The sequence below is a fragment of the Perca fluviatilis genome, chromosome 14 (assembly GCF_010015445.1).
Source record: "Perca fluviatilis chromosome 14, GENO_Pfluv_1.0, whole genome shotgun sequence".
Classification (NCBI taxonomy): Eukaryota; Metazoa; Chordata; class Actinopteri; order Perciformes; family Percidae; genus Perca; species Perca fluviatilis.
Window position 1 is genome coordinate 32,393,836 of NC_053125.1, and position 12,382 is coordinate 32,406,217.

A 12,382-nucleotide genomic window follows, 5' to 3' on the forward strand; every position below is an offset into this window, starting at 1 on the left:
TGGTTTGGGGCAGCCACAAAACAGGACAAAAGCAGATTACAGCACACAATTTCGGACAGCTGGAAAAATCATTGGTGCCCCTCTGCCCTCCGTCCAGGACTTTTACACTGGTAGGACCAGGAAGCGGGCAGTGAACGTCACCAAAGACCCCACACATCCTGCCGACATTCTCTTTAATCTCCTCCCCTCTGGCAGGCGCTACAGATCCCTGCGCACAAAAACAACCAGACATATGAACATTTTCTTTCCCACTGCCATCACTCTACTGAACTGCGGATAAGAGGGGTCATTGCCACTTTGGCCACTCACCTATTTCTCTACACATTACATACTTATCATTCCAATATGCATCTTGCACATTATTTTACACTATTACTTTTTGCACTTAACATCCCACTCCATGTGTACTTGTCTGATATTATGTCTTATTTGTATATTTGTATTTTGCATATTATGTTGATATGTGCCTATATTGTTGTGTCTATTGTACAGTATGTGTCTATATTACTATTTGTATATTTTTACTACTACATGTCTATTTGTTGAATGTATAGAGAGTTAACACCTACCAAATTCAAATTCCTTGTGTATGTAAGTATACTTGGCCAATAAATCTGATTCTGATTAAGTCTTGTGGTGTGAACGTAGCCTTTGATCACTGTGTGGTTAGTCTTCTCCCGACCTACAGGCAGAAACTAAAATCTTCTAAGACGAAAGGTCAGGACTGTGAGGACACCAACGAAACAAAGCTGGAGTTACAGGCCTGCTGTTGGAGAGTTTTTGAGCGTGTGGCTCTCAATGAACTGATGCTGTGTGAAGACGTGGGTGCTGACTAAAATCTTCTACACACACATCAACAATAAACTCTGATTCAAAACTACACTTAGGCAGCTTTGTCTAGGAAGACGATTACAGAAGTGGGGACTGACTCCTGTACAACCAGGCCAGACACACATTGGTGAGAAGATCACGAAAGCAGAGACACGCTACTCTGAGGGTACATCCAGACTTCCCCCATTTTGGTTTATAAACTCCAGGGTTGCTTTGTATTCTGGATGAGCACAAAGGGAGACTTTTGGAAATGAGGATTTGCGTCAGTCTTTTCGGTTAGGTAGTTTACTCCAAAGTATTTTCTGTATTTTCAAAATATAGCCTACATTCATGATTTCCAACTGCAGAGTAACGACAGACAAGATCCGGGATACGTTTTGCTGCTGGAGATCAAACTCTTTTGTGGACAGAGAACGATTTTGCCTCAAAGCGTTCCTTAATCAAATCTGTTCAATCAAATCAAATTTGGTTTTAAAAAATGCATCTTGTTTATCTGCCAGCTGCACATGTGCAGTGTAGACAGCTGGTTGGAAGGAAGAGCCTGGAGGTGAACAGTTAGCAGGAACACTCTGAGTCCAGCAGAGGGCCACATGGACTGTAGAGAGGTTCATATCTGTTCACACCAGGGCCAGTTCTATTCAATTCAATTTTATTTATAGTATCAAATCATAACAAGAGTTATCTCGAGACACATTGAGTAGGTCTAGACCACACTCTATAGTTTACAAAGCCCCAATAATGGAACAGTGACTACAAATCATAGTCGTAATATGTCAATTCATGTCATAGCAGGGAACAGCAGAGCATAGCTGGACGTAGCAGGATGCAACAGGGATTGGCAGGACGCAGCAGGACTCTGCAGGGCACCGCTGAGCGTAGCAGGATGTAGCAGGGAGTGCAGCGGGACCACGGTGACAGCTGCAACCAAGATCTTGGTGCCATCCTAATCCAAGGAAATATGCCGGGCGAAAAAAAAACAACATAAGGACTCCGGGGAGTAAACTCCCCAGAGCTAGGTTAGTAACAAGCAAATAGTACTGGTATTTTTCTGTGATACTTTTTTTTGTATTGGCTGAACACATTTTCTTAACTTTTGATTGGGTTGGCAAGACGCATGTTTGGATGGGCTGAGCCCACCCCTGCCCATTGCTGCAGTATGGAGGGAAAGACAACGTGTTTTTCTAATTTGATCTTTAAACCAGTTTAAAGGATACACTTTAAAATCCACTGCAGGCCTTTGTTTGTTTGTTAAATTGTTCTGACGATAAAACACTAGTTTACCAGCAGAAATTACATATAATGAAATCACAGAGGACCGAAACGATTTCCATTGTCTGAACACACCACGAGATAAAACAGCAACAAGTTCAGACAATACAATCAAAATGCTGGTCTTTCTTTCTTGGTCATTAAAAGTGACACATTGAGATTAATATGCCACTTGGTACTTTGTTAGCCTGGAAATCCAGACCGAAATCCGAAAAGATTAAGGGTCTGGTATCGAGTAATGAAAGTCGCCCATCTTGAGGGTTCGGCACCAAGTGTGCATTTGGAAATCTCACTGCATGCAATTGGAAAACACTACGACCATACACAACAATACACGGGGTGACGTATCCAGAGCCCCATACGCTTAGCGACCAGCGGAGCTAACTGTTAGATTAAACTGTCATCATCTGTTCAGCTCGCCTCTGGCCCTGCCTATCAGATACACCGATGTGATTGGTGCAGCTTGCCTATATCAGATACACCGATGTGATTGGTGCAGCTCGGCTACAAGGGCATAGTTAATGAGCAGCATTACTCAATGCCAGAGTGACTCGCTGAGCAAATTCAAATTGTGCTCTCACGAGAACTCCAGATTTCCAGGGTAGTACTTTGTAATCATTTCTTTAAACAGATTGTGCTGCTGCTAGGTAGACAAAAATGTCTTTCTGCCCATAAAAACGAAAAGGAATAAAGTCTTCCTCTTGTAGAGTGTCTCTTTGTGGTGAAGAGTAAAAGTTAAAGTGATTTCGTACCATGTTTCTCACAATTAGGCAGCATTTTCATATTAATGATTTTTTTTCCCATTGTCACCCATTTAAGAGTTCCTAGAGAGGGCTGCATCTTCACTCTGTGCAGCCTGCATTGCAGACAGAGTGCAAAGCCCTGGACTCAGAGATTTCCTGTAACAGACCGTGATCACCTTGAGTGTAGATCCTCCCACTCACAAAGATGTAAATCCTCAGACCGCATGGTATCCACTCTCTCAAACAGGTATCATTCTGCACTGATCCTGAGACTATATGCTACGCACCAAGTGCAGATCAAAGGAGGGGAATGAAGAAAAATCCCGGCATGCATGGCTATATTAATGTTCCTGTTGTTTTTTCTGTCTGAAGCAGCATCTGGTAAATATCAGCTTGTATTGTGAAAAGATTCATGTAGACTTTAACAAGAATGTTAACAAGAACTATTACAGAATGATGTCATTTTGTTCTAGAAAATGTGAACGCGAATGAAATGTACTGTAATTTAAAAATCTATTTATCTGTTAAAAGGAATAGGCCTCCGTTTGTTGAAATATGGCTTATCACGGTCTACCCTGGCTGTAGATAGGTGGGCTTTTTTTTTTGTCTTTTGTTGGCTCACTTTTACTCACAACATGCTAACCGGCAACATAGAATTCCATTCACTACGCTAAGCTAACTAGCGGCGGCGCTGCCGGTGTTGCACCGGACTTAAACGATGCATGCACGTTGGCCCACCTATCTACAGCTAGGGGAGACCGTGATGAGCCCTATTTCAACAAACGGTGGCGTATCCCTTTAAGTTCCTTTTCATAATGAGACTGGATTTATGAAACTGTGAATAATTTATTAACTGTAGTTAAAAGTTAGGCTTTTATGAATTTAGTATATTTAAATATATTAAATAATAAACAGTATTAGTTTTGTTAATTACAAGGGTTGCATTTTCAATGAATGTATATTCAATTTGGTCAGTCAGCCTTCTGATTCAGACTGTTTGACCAACTCTTCAGTTTAGACAAAGGTTTGTCGCCTAAATAAAGGTGGGACAGAGAGAGAGAGAGAGGGAAATAGCCGGGGTGGGGGGTGTGGCGTGCATTGAGCTGTGCAGTGTTGTGATTGGCTGGATTAGACAGGAAGAATTGGGGTGAGGATTGGGGTTGATCCACTCTTGAAGCAGCTGTTTTTTTTGTTGTTGTTTTTTTTTTTTTTTTGATGTGCACAAATAAGTGACAGGTAAATTAAGATTTTTTTCTTCTTCCTGTTCCTTTTTTTTCATTCATGCATGTTATGAATGAATGAATGAATAAACATGAAATCCAAAGAATTAAACCACTGTGGTGCTGAAGTCAGTAGAGAAAACAATCTGACGCAACAGTTCAACATGTTCTCAAACAACATTTCCTGCATCAGGAAACTTGTTTTTGCTGTTTTACATTCCATAACTGTGAAAGGGATCTGATCATAGCAAACAATGACATGCTGAGACTTGAGTTGGTTAGAAATGAATCAGCTTCATGTGTCTCAACAACAGCTTGTTGCTTGATGCGTAAATATCTCTTTTACTCTGTTTCTCCTTCTCTCTCATGGGCTAAAATATAAATTTCACAGAGCAGCAACACAAGTAACCTGTTTACACATAAAACTACAAACCCCCTTTAGTGATTTTGTTTTTAACGGCCAATATGTGTAATGTTTTTTTTTTTTTAAAGACCATTATTTGACAAATAAAATCACATCCCATTTTAAGAAATGTCGATGAAATTGTAACTAAAAGTATCGGTATGGTTATTGTAAAGTTTGGTGTCGCCCATCCCTAACGGTCACACTGTTTCTAACTTCACAGTTAAAAAAAGGTTTGAAAGGGATAGAGACACAGAAGAGAAAGAGAGGGGGATTCTTTATTATGTGTACATGTTTCCTCTGTTGCACCAGTATTACTGGCTGAGATGTTAACTGTGAACCATTAAAGAGAGACATTACCTCTATTCAAATGTTGAACCTCTATTTGTTTGAGTTGTTCTTCACAGCAGCTGATGACAGGAAGGACACACGTTAACATTCAATATATATATATATATATATATATATATATATATATATATATATATAAGGACCCCCTTGAAAATGAGATGGTACATCTCAAGGGGCTATCCAATATAAAAATAAAAAATATATCGTAAAGATATTCAAATTAATTAATTTCAAGCAAATTTGCAGACGTGGTAAAATGTCCCATTTGAAACAGATTTATACTGATATATTTATATAGAGGTACAGTATCTCACAAAAGTGACTACACCCGTCACATTTTAGTAAATATTTCATTATATCTTTTAATGGGACAACACTGAAGAAATTACACTTTGCTACAATGTAAAGTATTAAGTTTACAGCTTCTATAACAGTTTAATGTGCAGTCCCCTCAAAATAACTCAACATACAGCCATGGTTTTATGTCAGTTAGCCTAATAGCTAGTTTGATTTGCATACCCCATGCCAATCTCTAGGTATGGTGAAGGGCATGTGATGATGTGGGGCTATTTTAATTCCAAAGGCCAAGGGAACTTTATCAGGATGCATAGTATCCTGGATCCATGAAATAAGTGGCCTTTAAAAACAAAAATCTGCCTGCCTCTATGGGAATTTAACATAGGGGTGTACTCACTTTTGTTGCCAGCGGTTTAGACATTAATGGCTGTATGTTGAGTTATTTTGAGGGAACAGCACATTTACACTGTTATACAAGCTGGACACTTAATACTTTACATTGAAGCAAAGTGTAATTTCTTCAGTGTTGTCCCATTAAAATATATAATGAAATATTCACTAAAATGTGAGGGGTGTACTCACTTTTGTGAGATACTGTAGATTGTGACACATCGGTCATCTATAAAATTATCTGCCAACATGTTTCCACGGCTCTGATTGGCTGCGTGAACGGTGCCATTTTCCCATCCCAGTCTTCTAAAGAGTTGACCTTGTGGTAATAAAGTCCTGTGATATCTCTGCAGTTGTGACAGATCAGTGAATGTCTCCATCAGGTGAGACTCTACAGAGACCTTCTGCAGGGACACACCTGGAGACAACTGTTGAAATAACATGACTTCTTATTATTAATAGTAGTTTATTATTGTTTTCAGATGTGATTGTGATACCAGTGCACCCTGGACAGGATGTCATTCTGCCATGTCGGGCTGCTGATTCCTCCATCAGCATTGTAGAGTGGAGCAAAGATGACCCGAAGCCAGAGTGCATCCTCTTTTACTGTGATAAAGAAACTGATACAACCATCCACAATCCATCGTATAAGGGCAGGGTGGACCTGTCTGTCAATGAGCTGAGTGGCAGAGACCTGTCTTTAACTCTGAAGAATGTGAGCAGCATCGACAATGGAACATACGAGTGTCGAGTTGCATCAGGTGGTTTCAGTCGGAAAAAGAGAGCAATCCTTGACTCTGAGCCAATCACAATCATCAGTCTGCAGGTTATTGAGCCAGGTGAGTGAGTCTCTCTCAGTGAGTTTTTCTGAGTATCAGGTTGTAGCTGCAATTTCAAACATCAGAGAGGATGAAAGCTGCTCCACTATCCACACCCTTCGTGTTTTTTCATTTTCAGGTTCCGAGGATGGAAACTTCTCTCCTGTAGGCCAATACGTTGGATGGGCTGCAGGTGTTGCAGATGGACTGTTTCTTGTAGCTGCTGCAGTGGTTGGTGTCCTGATATATAAAAGATGTAAGGAAAAGAGATCAGGACCGCCAGCTGCTGATGATAAAGTGGTTGATGTCCTGATATATAAACTACATAAGGACAAGAGATCAGGACCACCTGCTGCTGATAAAGCAGTGGGCGAAACGCTCGTCTGACAACTCCCAGAGCTCTTTACACCTGACTGTTTTCTCATGTGTCGTATATTCAACACTTCTCTTACTGTGGGTGTGAGGTTAAGTTTAAATCTGCTGTTTGTTTTTTCTCAACCAATCTCTTCCCTCTATGAAATCCATATACTTTTAAGCAAAAGTACTGTTAGTACAAAGTCATTTTACTCAAGTAAGTTCAGTTACTTTAACGACGCCAAAAATATCCCCCTCCGTTAATCTCCACCTTATCGTGGGTGGGGGGGGGTTGTGTATCTGCGTTCTGGGATCTGTATAATCTGGAGCTTTGAGCTCCTCTAGAGGCTCCCATGATGGGAACACAGAGATGTTCAGACAATATGAACTCAGTAGTAGTACACAGAAATACTTTGCTCCATTAATGAGCAAATGTAATCCATTACTTCAGCCCTGCTGTACTCAGCGCTGATATATTACAGCAAGCTTTTAACAGAAAATTATGTTTCTTTAGTTGTAAATATCAGCAGACAGATCACCCATTAAATCTCTTATATTCAGGTGTAAAGAGCTCTTCAACATTTTGGTCAAGGTAATAATACATTTTATATTGAGTGAATTTGAAATTATTGTTTTCTGATAAAGGCTCAGGGTGCCTGCTTGGAATGATTTCTTCCAGCTAATGATATAATGTCAACTAACATTGAATGGTTTTAACTGAGGAGTTGATTATATTGTATATACAGATACCTTAATGCGCTTTAAACTGTTTTACTCTTGTGTCTTATTTCAATAAATACTTTATTTAACTCTATTTGGATCCTCAAGTTGTTTAACTTTGATATATTCATTTTTGTGCACTTTTCTTACTTTGAGCACTGGGCGTCTGCAAGATTTTGAAAGACTGTATGCTACGCACCAATACTACAGACCGTAAGAGAAGGATTCAGTTCTCTGAGCTGCTCTACCTATGAACGCAATCAGTATAAACGACCAGACGTTTCACAGTGACCACGCGTGCTGACCATAAGAAACATGAAACTCTGCTTAAAGGTTGCTCAGTTCTCCCAACTATCCTTTAGAAAACTGTCTGGTGATGCTTTGCCCCCTGTGGTAGACCTGATTTATAATGTGAAGAGGATTCAGGTAGAGTAAGTTTCGATTCTGTAGAAGTGAAGCTGTTGAACTTTTGATACATGAACTGTTGATCTAGAAACATACACCATGCCTGCCCTTCTGGGAACCGCAGCATGAGGAACACAACTCACAGAGCAACCGACTAACCTGGACCGTGTCCAAGTCCTCTGGGTGTCTTTGTGTTTCTCAGCTGGAGTCTCTCATTTTCATCTTTAAGGCCTTTGTTAAAAACATTACAGTGTGTTTTTCTGCTAACATTCAAGAGTTAAAGAAAAGGTGATTTAATATAATTTATTCTGGGATTTTTACAGTGCAAAGGATCAAGTAAACATGCAATTAATAACTGAAGAACTGATCATTTAGGTTTCTAAAGTCAAACAGCTTGTAATGATTATTTATATGAAGGAATAGAATAGTGTCTTAGTGTAGTAGAGGGTGGTACAGTACAGTATGCAGTGTAGTAGAGGGTGGTACAGTACAGTATGCAGTGTAGTAGAGGGTGGTACAGTAGGTCTTTTCTTCAGTTAGAGCTCTGCTGAGGAGGGAAATGAAGTCTGTACGGCTCCATATTGCCTGTCTGGGCAGGTAAAAGCTGTCATTATCCAAAATGGCTGCACTCAGGATGTTATATTTGATTATTATTACTTATGATGAAGTATTATTTGAAGCACTTTATATGCTGTTGGCTTGTTTAATCCTGTAAAATGTTAAACTGCGGTGTAACTACAGCATCAGATAAATGTGGTGGAGGATGAGGTAATGTCACGTAGAAATACTCGAGAAAACTGCCTGAAGTACAGTACTTGAGGAAATGTACTGAGGTGATTTCCCAGCAGTTGTTTACCAGATACCTGAGCTGTTGATGCCAGTCTGATGCCGCTCAACCGGACCAACTACACAACTCACCTGTGCTCCAGGCAACCGCCCAGGTAAAACCACACAAAGGGAATGTATACCTGGGCCAAGTTCCCACTGACATTAGTCATGGATAACAAAAGCCAAATCATTGAGCTTGTTGTTAAAATTAGTTGAACCTGGCCTAGGTCAACATTCTTTTTATAACAGGAAGTTCAAAGTGAAGTCAGATTTGTCTCTCTTTATAGCTATTGCAAAACAACGATCATAAACCTATATTTAAGGTTTTGTTGACTTTTGAATAAAATCCTGCTTCTCAAACAGAAGAGAATTAAAGTCAATTAAAGAGGATATTCAACCTTTGTTGAACTTACTCCTATAGCCGACAGATGAGATTTAATCTGCATTGGTTGAAAGCACATTGAACTTTGCACCTCCCCCACCCTCTCAGTCTGAGTCAGGATGTGCTCTGTTATCATCCGTTATATCTGAACAGACTGGTGAAGTTTCACAGCAAACAACTACATTTACAGTTCAGTTAAATATCTGACTGTTTCTATCAGATGGTTAACTGAACTCAACAGTAAATATGATCTATAGAAACAGATATTATGGTGATGATTCTCTCCTTTGTGTCTCCCATGATACATAGTGGTATTTTCCCCAGCAGTAGCATTAGAGTCATCACTACTAACATAAAATGTTCTACTGCTACATTTCCAGAAGAGGATGGAGACAATGAGGAACGAGAACAACCTCTATACGTTTTTAATTATTCATGTCCTGATCAATTATCAATGATATCAGCTGCATTTATTCTTCATCAAGACGAACACAGCAGCTGTTAACATGCAGCCTGTTACTCATCACTGTGTTATGTTCTACAGGTTTGAGACAAAGGCCGTTCTGTGTAGACGTTTTGAGCCTTTTATCGCAGAGGTTTTTGTATCTTGGGTGAGTAGAGAGAAGCATGTTCTGATTAAACTGTTGCATGACACCGGGTGATACAAACGGGTGATTTTCGGTTGTTGTACGGTATGGAACTGGGCCTGATTCCTTTGCTGCACCATAATATCGTGTTAGAAAGAGACGCCGAAGGGTCCTGACCAAGAGCAGAGTATTTGATGAGTTAGGAGTGAGAATGTGTTAGGCTGGCAGGGGCGGGACGGCAGCTGCATGTCTTCTCAGTTTAGTTTATTTAGTTATATTGCTTATGCGTTGTTGTTTTGAATATTGATTTGGTTGTTAAAAATAAGTGTCGTTCATTACAATGTCATATATGTATGTAAAAAGGATATGTAAAGAGTATTTCCCTTCTGAGTAGAAGTAGAAAGTGGCATGTAAGGCGGGACATTCCTTCACCATCCTGGGAAACCAAACCAAGGAAGAGGAACCAAACATATTCCTGTAAAGTGTTCTATGTGTGTGAGTCTTTGTATGTGCATGCACATATTTGGAGTCTGATTCTGAACTCTAAAGAATTAAAAAAGAATCTACACCCAGTGACTGCCTCACTTTAGTCATAAAGAGTAGCTGCCTCCTGCTGGCTGTCTGACTGCATTACATCATGCTTTCTTTCTTCTCAAAGACTCAGCACATGATCGGCATCTTTCTTTATTAGAGTTTGTCTCAAATGCTAAAACACATTTTCTGAAAACATTAAACACAAAACCTCCTCTTCGAGAACTATTTACAAAACTTCGGACTCCTCTCGCAAAATGAAACTTTTCGGCCCAAATCATAAACAAAGTGTCAAAATGATATACACTATCAAGCAGTCAGTAAACAATACACCAACTAATAGAAAACACATTGTTCAAAACATAGTTCTCAGGGAGAAGTATATTTTTAATCTGAAAACAGGAGTTGAGGAGTATTGTACACAGCCTAATGTTAGAAATCCTGATCCACCCTCCACCCCAGATGGTGGTGGTAACTCACCAAGAAGAAGAAGAAGAAGACACCTGCTACCATGTTACTTCACCAACAGGTGCATGCTGGTTGTGGCTAACATGCTAAATGCTAACATGCTGATGGATGATCCTCCACTTCACGTTCAGACAGGTGAGTTCAACATCACGCTTTCTCCGATGGATCAAGTTCAAGTTCAAGTTCAAGTTCCAGTTACTTTATTTATACACGGAGGTAGATTTTGTTTGCAGTAGAGTCACACAACATCACATTATCCCACATCATCAGAAAAGTTCTTATCGGTCCATAACAAGATAATACATAAACCTACATAAAAGACGAGTAAACACTTAGCTATAACTTGTTCCTCAATGTAATACTGTAATGCTACAGGAACAAAACTGTTTTTGTGTCTTTTTTGTTTTACACCTGGGGATCATAAACCTACGTCCAGAGGGTAAAAGCTGGAATTCTGTGTGCAGTGAATGAGAACTGTCGTTTAAAATTGAACTAGTTATGCGCTGTACCTGTTTTGTGTACAGGATCTCCACGTTAGGCTGTGGCTCACCAATCAGCCTGCTAGACCACTTAACTACTTGGTTGAGTGAGTTTTTATTTTTCACATTGAGGTTCCCAAACCAGGCTGCTAGCGCAAATGTTAAAACAGATTCAATAAAAGCGTTATAAAAAAGGATCATGATGGATTTATCAACATGGAATTTACCCAGTTTCCTCAAACAAAACAGGCGCTGATGCCGTTTTTTACGTACCAGTTCACAGTTAGTTTCAAATGTGAGTTTGGAGTCTATCATCCCCAGGTATTTATACCAATCCACACATTCAACAGTTTGACCATTGATTGCTGTAGTTTCTTGTATTTCAATTGTTTTTTTTCCTAAAATCAATCAGCATGTCATTTGTTTTAACTACATTTAGTTGAAGGTGAGACGCGTCACACCATTCAACAAAGTCATTTACGACTGGACCGTGACCTGTTTCGCTGTCTTGGAGCAGGCTGACAATAACTGAGTCATCTGCGTATGTCCTGTTTTCCCACCTGCTCTGGCACATATTTGTGTACATCTTTCAGAAAGATTGCCATTCACTCTCACTCTCTGCGTCCTGTTTGTTAGAAAATTAAGGATCCATAGTAAATCTATAAGGGGTCTATAAGCAAATTGCAGAGGGTCAAGTAAATGCTCTGTTTTTCTTAATATTTCCGACCTCACCAATTTTTCAAGCACTTTCATCACTATTGATGTAAGTGCCACTGGCCTAAAATCATTAAGGGTTTTAGTGGTATTTAATTTAGGAACAGGGATAACCACAGCATCCTTCCAGACATCAGGCACTAATTGTGCCTCTAAAGACTTGTTACAAATATAATAGAAAGGAATACTCAATTGCTTTGCACAGGTTTTGAGTATGCGCCCACAGATGTTATCTGGACCATGGCTTTTGTTAAATCTTATAGAGAGGAATGCTTTGTGCACTTCTGTTCACGATGGTAAACACTGGGTGCACTGCTTATAAAACAACCAGAGCAAGTTATTTTCAGACCAGAACAGAATTTACTGATTTTCAGTGTGGCTCTGTAATATCAGGGCCAGACTCTGGCTGGAAATCAGATTTTATAAACACATTGGAGATTTGGATGCTTTGGAGTCTTTTAAAGATATTGTCTGTTCTGTTGTTGATGAAGATTTGATGCTTGCACAAGTTTTTTCTTGGTAAATTATCTTGGATTTGCATTAGAAACCTTCTCAATTCAATTCAATTTCAATTCAATTCAATCAATTAAAT

At 39.5% G+C, this 12,382-nt stretch overlaps 2 protein-coding genes across 2 annotated transcripts in view; one reads left to right on the top strand and one right to left on the bottom strand.

Moving 5' to 3' along the window:
* Positions 1-12,382, bottom strand: part of LOC120572803 (low affinity immunoglobulin gamma Fc region receptor II-a-like) — a 37,827-nt gene that overhangs the window by 12,083 nt on the left and 13,362 nt on the right. The window lies entirely within an intron of this gene.
* Positions 3,032-7,490, top strand: LOC120572878 (nectin-4-like). Its single transcript, XM_039822386.1, has 3 exons — positions 3,032-3,224; positions 5,987-6,343; positions 6,462-7,490. Exons 1-3 carry the CDS (start codon positions 3,176-3,178, stop codon positions 6,707-6,709), a joined length of 654 nt encoding a protein of 217 aa, XP_039678320.1. The 5' UTR covers positions 3,032-3,175; the 3' UTR covers positions 6,710-7,490.